The sequence below is a fragment of the Lichenostomus cassidix genome, chromosome 5, assembly GCF_008360975.1.
Source record: "Lichenostomus cassidix isolate B80296 chromosome 5, HeHo_3.0, whole genome shotgun sequence".
Classification (NCBI taxonomy): domain Eukaryota; kingdom Metazoa; phylum Chordata; class Aves; order Passeriformes; family Meliphagidae; genus Lichenostomus; species Lichenostomus cassidix.
The window spans coordinates 15,092,636-15,106,081 of record NC_139486.1 but is presented as its reverse complement, the minus strand read 5'-3'; the positions used below and the strand labels follow the sequence as shown (position 1 = coordinate 15,106,081).

The 13,446-nt window shown below is 39.1% G+C and overlaps 1 protein-coding gene across 7 annotated transcripts in view; it reads left to right on the top strand.

Moving 5' to 3' along the window:
- The window catches only part of UNC79 (unc-79 subunit of NALCN channel complex), a 108,030-nt gene that overhangs the window by 40,998 nt on the left and 53,586 nt on the right, over positions 1-13,446 (top strand). For all 7 annotated transcript variants that reach the window (XM_085061505.1, XM_085061506.1, XM_085061502.1 and 4 more), the window contains 7 exons: positions 275-456; positions 1,667-1,868; positions 3,454-3,633; positions 4,696-4,761; positions 8,588-8,874; positions 12,302-12,484; positions 13,199-13,361. In XM_085061505.1, coding sequence (XP_084917631.1) covers positions 275-456; positions 1,667-1,868; positions 3,454-3,633; positions 4,696-4,761; positions 8,588-8,874; positions 12,302-12,484; positions 13,199-13,361 — 1,263 coding nt within the window. The remainder of the gene's footprint in view (positions 1-274; positions 457-1,666; positions 1,869-3,453; positions 3,634-4,695; positions 4,762-8,587; positions 8,875-12,301; positions 12,485-13,198; positions 13,362-13,446) is intronic.

Here is a 13,446-nt window from a genome sequence, read left to right as displayed (position 1 = left end):
TAACTGAGGAGACCTATAGTAGATGATGATCTTTTTGCTGCTTTAGAGAGTTTTGGAGATAGTTTGTTGCAAAACTATGGCAAAACAGTGCAGTAAAATAGAGAAGATGAGACATTTTGGATTATAAAAATCAAAATTACAACTTTTGCCAGCTGTTTTTCATTGTTACTTTCTCAGCTGCGCATATTTCTAGGAAAGGTGTATTAATCAGTACATAAACCATTGCCTAAATGATATATGCCTCTTTTCTTGTCTGGGTGCGTGACTGCCACAGTGGAGAAAGTGGCTGTGTTGTGCAGATTTTTGGATATTCACTCTGTGACAAAAAACCACCTACTGAAATACTCTTTGGCTCATGCATTCTGCTGTTTCCTGACTGCTGTGGAAGACGTCAACCCAGCAGTGGCTACAAGAGCTGGGCTATTACTTGACACCATAAAGAGGCCAGCTTTACAGGTGGGTGCATTACATGGGAGAAAATACATTCTAATGGGAAACTGGCTTTTCACCTGGAGTTCAGATGTACTGCATCACAGTCACTGCTAATACCTCTTTAGGCAAGCATTATTGGTCTTGGTGCTTGACATATGCAGAAAATAACCAATAGATTCATGGAATCAAGTCCAACCATAAATACTTTGATGACTGCAGAGGATTTCTATTGTGTTTGAACTGCTGTTGTAGAAAACTGTAATTTTTTTTTTATTATTTGAAAATAGTTTGATAATTTTAAATTTAAAAAATGCATTTCTAAGTCTTATGACACCCTACTGAGCTCACAGTGAGAAAATATTTTTGAGCAAAACCAAACATGATCTTGATCTTTACAAGATTCACTTAGGCAGGTAAGTTTAAGCATGTGAGAGAGCCTGCCAATCAGGATTCACATAATTAAATCTAAACAGGTATGAAAGAAAGAAAAGCAAGATAAAAATAATAAATCTCATAGAACAATTCCGTTCTAATTCTCTTTAGAATAGAATAAGTATGTATTTTAAAGAGTTCAGGATTACTGCCTATAAAAAGCTGGTAATATTTTCTAGTTTTATTCCATTTGGTACCTTTTCAAAATAGTTTCCAGAGAACTTGAGTCAAAGACACTGTTAGTGAATTTGGGTTCAATGACACCAGTTTACTGCACTTTAATGTGTGGACTTGCTTCTCAAACTTAAGTCTTGACACTACAGACAAAATTCTAGTGCAAATAATGTACAGCAGAATTTTGAGGCAAAGTGCCTCTGATACACTTCACTGTGTAATTTTTCTTCACCTTTGGGCTTGGTGATTCATTCTTTTTGTAATTAAGGGCTTGATTCACTTACCTAAATGTAAAGTTTTTCTCAGGCAGGTGTGTGTGAGCAAAGTATTTTGATATTGTGTACCAAATATGCAGAGGGATAGAACTTTGCCTTTCTCTTACTCTAAATCTTAGAAAATTCTACATTCAAAATATGATGCTTATTTATCCCTTTACTTACTTTACTTTCCCACTGATACCAGTAGCATTAGTTCTGATTTAAAGTACTGGGTAGGAAAAAGGAGCTAAACCTTGATTCTGTACTAATTGACAGGAGAAGTTGTGGGCTTTGACCTCCCTTTGCTTTAAAAAATCCTTAAAAGATTTCATATCTCAGTTATATATTGGTTTTTTTGTTTCCCTCTATAGGGTCTCTGCCTCTGCCTTGATTTCCAGTTTGACACAGTTGTCAAGGACAGGCCCACAATTCTTAGTAAGCTTTTGCTACTTCATTTTCTAAAAGCAGACATCCCAGCTTTGAGCTGGGAGTTCTTTGTGAATCGCTTTGAGACCCTGTCTTTGGAGGCACAGCTTCATCTGGACTGCAACAAAGAATTCCCTTTCCCAACAAGTAAGCAAAATTTAAATAGATCTGATCAGTTTTTATCAGCTTCTGCAATTTCAGCTGCCTGCAAGAATCTGAGAAGTTGCAGGTCCCACGTGTAAATTCTCTGAAATTAAGGAATATTTCAGGTCAAAAGAGAATAAATTAAAGTGAGCATTTTTTACTTCCCAAATATGGATTAGGCTGTAATCTGTTGCACCTTTGGGCATTGTGTTTTGCTCTCACTAGGATCTGATTGCCAGGATTGGTTGAATTGTGGTCTGGTTCTATGATCACCTGCAACCCACATTAACCCACTTGTTCTACTGTAAGTGTTCTGATGCTGTCATGGTTGCTATTCTCCAAGTCCCAGATCATACCCAACCATGTCCTGTGGTGGTCTGTGCAAAGTCAGCCCAAGAAGCTGTTTCACCCTCCAAAAAGCCCCAGTGTATGTGCCATAGCACAAGAGATATATGGACTCCTAGAGCCAGTGCTCAGTTAACTATCCTTGCAGTGACAAATGTTTTTAAATGTTTGTCCTGTTCATACTTGGTTTCTTGATGAGAAATCAAACCTCCTTCCTTTCACTAGGCAGAAATGAAAAATTAATTAATATATAATTTTTTAGCGTGCTGAGTAATTAAAAACTTCCTAACCCAAGTGGTGGCCCATGAGTCAGATCTATTTCCATCTGACCTTCCTGGAGAAGGTAGGAACAGCTGTTTGAACGATGTGTGTTGCCTCAGCAGCGTAATGCTTCCTTCTAATTTTGCATGGAGCCCAGTGCCTAAAAAAGTCCAGGTGCTGCTACTGCTGCACAGGAGAGGGTGGGACTGCAAGGGTATTTTCTTCTCCATATGTGAGTAGCTTGACCCAATGCTGGGCATTGCTGCTGTGGCCTGAGGAGGGAATCTTGACACTAGATTCTAACACCTCTGGCTGCAAATGTAGGGCAGTATCTTTAAATAGGACTATTTCAGAGTAATTTAAAATAAGCAGAAGATAATTTTCAGATTTCTTTTTAACATTTCTCTTTGCCATTTCAAAGACATGAGTGATGCAAAGGATGGGCTCACTGACTTCAGTCATTCAGATGATTAACCTCAAAAGGTTTCAGTGCGCTATAGAAATAAGTCATGCAGTGATACTGCTGGCAACACCACTATAACTCCATAGTCAACACTCACAGTTTTTTTGAGTTCAGAATCAGGATGGTAGGTGTAGGCAGAACAGGAGATTAGCAATGCAAAACTAGAGGCCATGGTTGGGTATGAATGAACTAAATGTGATTCATACTTGTGAGATTTCTGCCCTTTTAAATAGGAAGCACCTCATATTCTCTTAGCCTGAAGTTCAGATTTTGCGCTCAAGAATCTGTTTTTGACCAAGTAACAGCATAATTTTTAAACACAGTTATGCCTTTTGGGGCTTTATGGATTTCGGAATGAGAGCATGCAAACGAGTACCTTGCAGATGGTCCCGTTGAGCCCATATGAAACTTTCTTGGCTTGAGTGGGACCCGGGGCCCAGTTGCATTTGGCACTTGGCAGCAGCAGGGCCTCCCCATGATGGGGAATGAATCCTAACTTGGTCCATTGTGTTTGCAAAGCCATCACTGCTGTCCGGACAAACGTGGCCAACCTCAGCGACGCGGCAATGTGGAAGATCAAGAGGGCTCGTTTCGCACGGAACCGGCAGAAGAGCGTGCGCTCCCTGAGGGACAGCGTCAAGGGGCCTGCCGAGTCCAAGAGAGCCCTCTCCCTTCCAGAAACCCTAACCACCAAAATTCGTTGAGTACCTATTTATGTTTTTGTGATACACCTGTATCTTCTCCACTGGGATCATATCCTGGTGATGGGTACACATTGGGACTGTCAATATTTATCCAATTAGGATAGCAAATTCAGGTTTCTGAGTGCTTTGGGCATTTCTCTGATAATGACAAGTTAGTGAGTTTGACAAAGAACATAGACGTTACATCTGGATGTGTCTGTTTAAAAGGCCAGAATAAAATGCTCCAAGACTAGTTTGTCTTTTCTAGATCTTAATTTTTATTTGTGGCCAATATGCAGTAGTTTTGTCTTAAATAGATACAGTGTTTACAGAAAAAATCCTCAATTAATAATTTATTTATTAATGGTAGTTATTAATCAGTGCATGCAGCATATGCTAGATGTCATAAAAACATCTGCTAATGTCTCCAATGAGTTTTTGAATATATTCAGAATTCCGTTGTTAAGGAAACAATGTCCATGCAACACATCCTTCCTGCTGGCTTCTGGAGGAGGACCTAGGTGCTGGAAAACTACGGGATTGTATGGATGTATTGCCATACAGATACCTTTCAAAGCAGAAATACAGCTTGGCCATTCTCATTCAGAGAATTTTGCAAACACAGATTAGTCTTTATATTCAAATTGGACCTCTCACATTACTCTTACCCATATAATAGGAGCTGATAAAACTTTCGAACCTGGGTGCTAGTGAACTATTAACTTAAAAGGTACTTTTCTTTCCAACACTGCAATATATATTCTTTCCAACACAACCCCCCTGAATATTTTGGGATTCTTAGGTAATCCTTCATGACCAATTGCTGATTCTGCACAGGGATGCCTGTGTGATGACTCTTGTACCAGCAAAATTAAATGATGGAGAAAATTAAAGTTATAGAGTGTGGTGCACCAAATCTGGAGGGCACACAAGTGGTATGTTCCAATTAGTTACACTCACTGCCTGACAACAGTGCATTAGTAAATGAACATAAATATGCTAGCACTGAATATATGCTAAATGTAAGATGTCAGTGCTGCCTTGTTAAACAGAGTTGCTCTTGTTTTTTTTTTTAAAGCTGTGAGCTTGACCAGACATGAGCAGTCTGCACCAGCGCTTGGAGGAACACCAGAGCAAACACCAGGTGGGTTTGACAAGGGAGGTGTGTTTTGATGGAACAGGAAAAGGAAGGCTCTAACTCTGACTTTCTTGCTGAATCCTGAGATAAACTACACAAGATGGAAGTTGTCTAAATAGCAGAGTGAATCATATTTCAGCATGGTTCCAGAAAGTGTAAATTGAAGCTTTGCTCTCAATCTGTGCTGAAAGCTGCCTCCAGTTGTAAATAATACTTTGGTGTTGGGAGGAGGTTATTCAGTCAGTCAGCTATGCTGGCAGTGCCTCACCCTCCTGTGTTTCATTGCCCACAAGTAAATATTTGCTATACTGGCCCCATGGGTCACCTGTTTTGAGTCTGATCTTTGTCCTTCAGGTTTTAAAGGCAGCAGACAGAATGCATTTGCCTGTCTGTGCTGTAAATTACACTTGTCTCTTCTGGACGCTTATAGATATTTTAAGTCCCTTGTTTTGTATTTACTGACATTTTGTGAAGATGTCACCCTTCTGTCAGGCATCTGTAGAATTGGTAGCACAGCAGGGTCCAAGTAATCTCTCCATAATTGTAGTTACTGACAGTTACTGCTCTGAGTGCTGTGTAGACTGATGATTTGGAAGTGAAAAGATCTCAGATTCAGATCTTTTCATATTCCCTCTTCAAGACTAGGAGTACTTCCAACAGATGCAAATTCATAATCAAAACATATCAACTTTTTCAACAATCAGCTGAGAGGAAGATACCTTGTCACTGTGGGAACTGACTGAGCTGTGAAATTAAATAGGGGAGTTTCTGAATTAGTGGATATAGCCCTGCTGTGCTAGTCCAGTGAGAGCTGGAAATCAACCAGAACATATGTGTAGGTTGTCACAGGCTCACAGAGGGAAAAAGTGATGGAATGATGCAATAAACAGGTCTGCCAGTGGATGATTGTTCTTCATTTAATGGCACCATTCACCTCTTACTGGGCTTAAAGGAATTTATTGCTTAAGAAGTGTCAGTCTCACAGTAGGCATTGTTAGCTGTTGTGGTTTTATTAGATGTTTTTTGGTATTTCTACACTTTCCAGGCTGAGATGCTTAATCACCTAAGGTTAAAACAAAGTTTCCACTAAAAATGTATATTTTAAAAGTTTCATGTAACTAGTAAGTACTGATCTCAAGAAAACTCTGATAATACGATTCAGAATATGGCAGAGGATTTGGGAACTAGAAGACTGATTACTGTCCATTTCCACCTGCCCATTATTTAAAATTTCCTCCTAAAAGCTTAAATGTTTGTAAAAAAATTTTTTTAAAGGTTTGATTCATAGTTTTTAACACTGCATCATTAGCAGTACTGAGCATATCTGATTTGGCTACGAAGCTGACTCCTAAATGTGGGATGTACATCTGTTGTAGAAAAACATATATTTTATACATAGCACTTGAATGAACCAGTTTTCATGCTCATCTCTTCTTTCTAGATCTAAAACTGGCATCCTTGCACAGTCCAAATGCAAGCTGAATTCAGTGTGGATTAAACACCAGGATATTGTATTTGTTCCTATATCCTTTACATTATCCTGGACAGTCACTGTGATAATTTCACTGATAGGGATCACAGTGGGATGATGAAGCATGATAAAATTCTGATTTGATGTTTTATGTCACATTGTAATATACCTTAAAGTAATTTGAAGGTAAAGGGGTCTGATGTAAGGGGTACATGAATAAAGAGATGAATTTTTGGAGGTAAGGCTAGATTGAATTCAGGCATGGTGGCTGTATATTAACTGGCAGACTTTGTGTTTGGTGATGTGAGAAGGTTTCGATGAGGGGTGAGGAGGATATGTGTGTGTATCTATATACCTCATATAGGCACATAAAAATGCACATGAATTTTAAGGGTAAAAGTTACCTCAGCCAATGGAAAGACAGAGCTGTCTTGGGTTTGCATTCTTAGCTTGGATTTAAACAGCCTCATGTGATAACAGGATCCCTGTACCTTGTGTTGATGAAATGAATGTTTAGTTCAAGCTTGATACAACTTAAGACTCATTCCAGACAGCAGAAGTTTTCCAGACTCGGAAGATCTATTGACTAAACTGGATTGTAGAGTTTTTGTAGTTTTAAACAAGTAGTTCTCCATTGCTGTTTTTTTGCAGGTTTCTACATCAGAAATAAAAATGGGGTGACTGATACTCAATAGATGTGATCCTTAGTAGAGCTATGACAAAAAATTTAGGGTGAAGCTCTGTTCTCTGCATCATATTGTATAGTTTTCTGTGAGGGTAAAGTATGAGAAATGAGATCTTTAATGCATCAGAAAGTGTAGTAATATTTCTGGAAAAGTAAAATGTCCGGAAAAGTCCTGGGAAGTGTCTGTTAGCTAGCGTTAGAATTATGAAACTATGTCAAAATTGAACATTTTATCACTGAGCTTCTAAATTATATTGTTCAGCAAGTGAAAGTAAAATGTTTTAATCTTTTCAGATGAATTACTCTTTGAATTCTATTTGAAGAACCAGGATTCATTTAGAGCCCAGTGATCCTTTCACTCATTTCATCTTATGTCCTTCTTTGTTTTATTGAAAATCTCACGTTATAGAGATGAAGATAAATAGGGCTGAATAGAACAGTGGAATATCATCCTCAGGAAAATTGTCTCTTTATTATATAATTCCATGGAAAATTTTAACCTGGGTATAATACTACAGTAGATTATAAGATGTATATTAGAATATAAGATTATTTCTCAGTTTATTCCATGAAGCTAAGATTATTTTCCATGTACATTTTTAATGTGCTTCTGAAAATGGTTCTTGCTTTATTTCTGATTCTAATTATTTCAGATTTCATTGCTTTCTTTCTGCATCTGCAAATGTTGGTTCAGCAAAATCTTGGGTAGAGAATTTTCATTATAAAGGAGTGTTTTTAAGTAAAAAATCTCAGTGAAAACTGTCTGGAACAAAAAATGTTGTATAACACAAAGTTCATTACTTCTTACCCAAATAAGACCAGTAAAGTTATTCTTAGCAGAAGTGGATCTGAAAATTCCTGCCCCCCACATACTTTTCATTTACACTTGCCATAGAAAGGACAACCGTCTCCCATGCTTTGCAAAACAGCCAAACAAACCTTTGTTCACCTACCAATAAAAATGTAACATATTTTAAAATTACTTAAAAAAATTACAGACAATGCAGTTTCTCTTGTGAAGAACTTAAGATAGATGCAGTTGTACCAGCAAAGGAGTCACTTGCCAAAATAGCATATTACATTGAGAATATGGGTAAATCAGAATATTAAAATAATACTTTATTTTTTTTTACAGATTATCTGTAATAATACAAGTTATTTAAGAGAAATACATATTAGGTGCTAATAGGGGAAATCTTCGTTCTTTGTTTAATCATCATTTGGTACAATTTTTCATATTTCCTACCTTTGCCATTTTGTACATTTTCCACTGGCAAGGACTAACCACTAATGTTTACTGAGGAAAGACTGATAACCATACCAGATGAGAATTTGGTGGCAGTGGGATTTGATTGATGTGGAAGAATAATAACATTCAATTTGGCAGAAGTGCAGTGGGATGGGAAATAAGGTGTTCCACTAAATATGGGAAAGCTGAGAAATGGAGTTGAGTGTGCACAGCAGGTGTTTCTGTGCTGTTGGGCCTGAGGCAACAGAGGAACAATGCCCTGAGAAATGTATACCTGTCTCCTGCAACTTCACTGGGTGTGTTTGGGCAGAAAAGGAGCAGTGAACTCTGGAAAAAAATCTGGTGTATTCTGTACCCTGGTTTTTGGATTTACAGAGTTTGCACAGTGTTCTGCAGTATTTCATACCAATCTCTCTTGTGCCTACAGGACAACCTTCCCCAGAGAATGATAATACAATAAAAGACCTGCTGCCAGAGGATGCTGGGATTGATCACCAGACTGTCCACCAGCTCATTACAGTGCTCATGAAGTTCATGGCAAAGGATGAGAGCAGCGCTGAGTCAGACATCAGCAGCGCTAAAGCTTTCAACACAGTCAAGCGCCATCTGTACGTCCTGCTTGGCTATGATCAGCAGGAAGGATGCTTCATGATTGCACCCCAAAAAATGCGTGTTTCCACCTGCTTTAATGCCTTTATTGCTGGAATAGCACAAGTAGGTGGAGGCACTTACTAGTTTTTCTGCTATTTATTATTGCCTGTTGTTGAATGATAGCACAGCCTTCTTTGTAGTAAAATAACGGCTGAATGAGGTAATCCAGGTTAAAATTTCAACGCCTCTTCAGCTGGTGAAAGAATTTCCTTCTACTGGTAGTCTAAAGTTGCTGCATCACTGGCAAAGAGATGATGGTTTTGTGTGCATGGAGGCATGCAAATACTACCACTGTATGAAAAATTAGAGACTGCTTCTAACCTCTGCCCTCTTTTACTAGCCTTTGAATGCCTTACTTTCTTCATGAGTGTTTCCTCCTTTCTTCTTCAGGAGGAGTTGGGACCTATGTGTTCTTGTTTTGTTTCCCTGTGTGAATGGTCTGTGACCTCTTCAACATTCTTCATGTTGCAGGAGGCTCATTTTTCTTCCTTACAGTGCACGGGGACTTTCTGTTCTCCCTTTCCTAGGGAGTGGTATTGCCATCATGAACTTTTGCCTATCTTGCTATGATGGATGACCAAGCACATCCTTGCCTTGTGCCTTCTTTCTCCATCTTGTAATAATTTTCTACCTCACAAGCTCTTCTAAGGCTCAGTTAATTCTCACTGATGGATTAGTGGGCGATACTGGGCTGAAAAATGTTTCACACTTGTAGAGTATTCCTATTTGCAGTGGAGTATCATCACTTCAATGCTTTTTCCTTATCACAGTCTCTCATAAAGGATTACCTTAGGGGAAGAAGAGGGCTGTGATTTCAGATGTCTGCTGTTAACCTTCAAACATTGCTCAAAGCTATCCTTGTCTCTTCTGTATCTGCAATTCTCACCAGGATTTTCTGGTTCATACATTGGAATCAGTGGTTTTTTTAAAGTAAATGTGATGTGATGTTGATAGTTGGATAAACTTTCACAGCTGTCGAGATGTCAGGTATCCATATTTAAGCAGGCAAAATAGATGGTGTTAAGGCAAACTGGATATCTGCAAATGCCATTGTTCCATTGTCCCAGAGCACTATGGCTCTGTGTTAAACATCTTTCAGTTGTACAGTTTTAAATTTAAGAGTGTAAAAGGAGATTCAGACCTGTTACTGTTGTATTGAGAGTCTGGAAGAGGCTGTTCAGATCACAGGGCAGCATCTTCCACATTTTTTCATGTGTTTTCCAAGTTTGGATTCCCTAATTTCAGTGATCATAATTGACCTGATTTTCAAGTACTCCTTACTGCAGCTGTAAATATCAGCCCCTGCCTTTCTCTTCCACCTCTAAAATGTCTCGTGAGAGCCAAATTCACCATTTGTGTTTAAAAGCTTTATAATTGAATCCTGGTTCCTGTGACGTCAAAAGGAGTTTGAGAACTTCAGTAGGTCAGGGTTTATCTCTGCTCACCAGACATCAAAACTTTAATTTGTATTCTGTGAGAGTTTTTTTCTTAGCTGTAGGGCTGCTTTGTGTTTGTAATCACCTTTGCTGCAAGAGAAATGCCATTTTCAATCCGAAGATGTGCTTACAGAGTGAAGACTTAGTGCTGAGCCCTTACGAGATCTATTTCAGTTACTCTTCTTTCCCCACCCGTAAATACTTTCTTTCCCCCGTCAGCTCTACAAAGCTTGGCACTGGGTTGGCATGCTAGTTCGTTGATTTTGATTCCAAGCTCAGTTCGAGTGAAAAGTTGAATAAAGGAAAAGCCAACTGTCTGTTACTGTTGCTCCCCTTACACTCGCAGTGTTTTGCTCTCCTCCCAGCCCGGCTGTCTGCCGTGCGCCGTTTCCCCGCGCGGTGGCGCTGCTGCTCAGCCCCTGCTCCCGGCGCGGCCTGCGCTCCGCCTCTCCCGCGGCCTTTATTCCTTTATTCCTTAGTATTTTCCTGCGGCAGCTTGGCTTAGCGCAAGGCATGTTTGCCTTGTAGTATGTGCTCTGTTAAGCAGCGTTCAGTCTGCCTTGTATGGATTAGTTTTTCCTAGCCGTGCTGTAGAGCTATCACTCCCTGAGGGAACGCGGCTTGGCAGGGGAGGAGAACATTGGTGATTATCCATCATGTATTCCACTGGCTCACCCTACATGGATAGACATGGGATTCATCTCCACACATGCAACGCAAATATTTGAGGCAGCTGTGCATCAAACTAGAGAATTTTACAGGGAAAAACTTCTAGTCAACTTGTTCAGGAGAGAACTTGAGACACGAGTTTAGTGTTTGTAGATTAGGCTCATCTGCTTGTTCTGAGAAAAACAAAACAAAGCAAGCCCAAAGAAATGCAGACTGTCTGTTTGGGTGTAGAGAGCTTCTGATAAAATCCACGAAGTCCTTTGAAACTGCAGGGGCACGTTAGATGTTGGGGGTTGTGCTGGAGTTGGCTTGGGCTGTTGTCACACCTTGCCGGGTGTCAGCCAGTGCAGGGCAGCATCAGACACAAGGCTTTGTGGAGCCTTGCTGTGATCTAGTTCAACTGCTGATTTCACCATGTGTGGTTTTAAAATAGCTCATGTTGGAAGACACAGAATATTATGAAAAATAGCATTGCACTTTCAGTCGAAAACATGGTTGTGCAAGGTTCGTATGGAATACATGAAATATGAGGAATATATATAAGGAATGTAAGGAATATATGACCTCACTGCACTTTTGAATCACTCCTAGGATTCAAACCACTAGGACTGGCCCCAAATAGCATGATGCTCTTCAAAGGTCATGGTGCAGTCAAGGCATATCTCTAGCAGTAATCACAGCAACCTGTCTGCAGCAGCACCACTACTTAAGATTGATGAGCATTTTATTTAGAGCGAGATATTTTTAATTTGCTTTATTCTTTGATTCTTTAGGATTTGTGTGCCTTAACTTCCTGCATAACACAGCAGACACTCTTACCTTCAGTGCAGGGGAGAGTGGGACCCCTGAATCATTACCTGATTCCAGGACTTGGAGTTTGAAAGAACCCCAATGTCTAATGTTGCAAGCCTGTTGAGAAAAAAAAATGAAAACTGGCAATACAATGTTAATTGTTAACTGGCAATACAATGTTACAAAGCCCCCAAGTAACCCAAATACGCAACCCCCATTCCAAAACTCACAAGTGCATCCTGTCTGTTAAACATGGGATACACATGATATGGTTTTGTGTATTGAAGCATGATCAACTTGTGCGATAATACAAGGCTATTTCAGCATCATATATTTTATAAATTTGCCAGTGTATGTTAAAATTTAGACTGGGCTGGATGAAAGGCTTTCAGAACACATTTTCTTTTGTTTCATTCTGCCTATCTAGCTGAAATGAGAAGGTGGCTAGCTGACAGAAAGTTTCTAAATGATAGTAAGACTCTTAAAACCACTGAGTTCTTTTCACTTAACTAACAACTCAACAGTATTAATTATTTTGTTTTTAAGTGTCAGTGGATTTGGTTTTGGTGAGGTAACTCCTGTGTTCTTTTCAGGTGATGGACTATAACATCAACCTGGGCAAACACCTTCTTCCCTTGGTGGTGCAGGTGTTGAAATACTGCAGTTGTCCTCAGCTAAGACATTACTTTCAGCAGCCTCCTCGCTGCTCCCTCTGGTCCCTCAAACCTCACATTCGGCAGATGTGGTTAAAGGCTTTGCTTGTTATTCTCTATAAGGTGAGTGATCATAACAAGACACTGTCCACAGAAAAACTTACACTTCAATTTGAAATTTGTTACAGGGAACACCTAAATATATGGCAAGTGAAAGGAACTTCTCATTGATTTACTCAGTGCATGTAATTTAAGTGTCTGAAATAGTTAGGATTTGGTCTGTGCTACTGACTTGATCTGTGCTTTTGCAGTCTGTATTGTCTTTCAGGTGTTTACCTAAGAAAGGAAAAATGGATTTGAAAACAGGAAAATGATGAATGAAATTCTAGTGAGGAGTATTTTGAGTAACTTAGAATTAGTTTAAAAAAAAGTAGTGACTTTATATGGGGGAGTGTGTCAGTTTAGCAGTTTGTATTCTTTAGTTGAATGATGCTTTTTAGGAACTGCTGTTAAAATATAATACATTTATGCACTGAAATGGAGCTGTGAATACTTTTGGTATGATCAACAAATTTCTCAAAGGTCCATAGGGCATACAAGGAATTGCAGACACTAAATGTTACTAATAAGCACTTTTAGTGTTTTACTAAAATATTTCTGTGTACAAAGCTGACAACAGTCCTGTTTCTCATGATGTATTTGGAAATGTATAATCAAGGAAAGGCAGAGGCCATCCAGCTGACAATATTATTGTAACTCTTCTGTTTTACTGCCTAAATGTTTATCCAAGGAGAAAAGTTAGTTTTTAAGCTGAAGTTTTTCTCTTTTGCTGAACAGTACCCCTACAGAGACTGTGAAATCAGCAAGATTGTACTTCACCTAATCCACATCACAGTCAATACCCTCAACGCTCAGTATCACAGCTGCAAGCCCCATGCAACTGCTGGTCCTTTGTATAGTGACAACAGTAACATAAGCCGGTACAGTGAAAAGGAGAAAGGTACTTTTAACACTGTAATTTCTATGATAGTCATTGATTTCATTCATTAAATCTTGCAGATGTTGTAGAAATGGGTAAATATGGT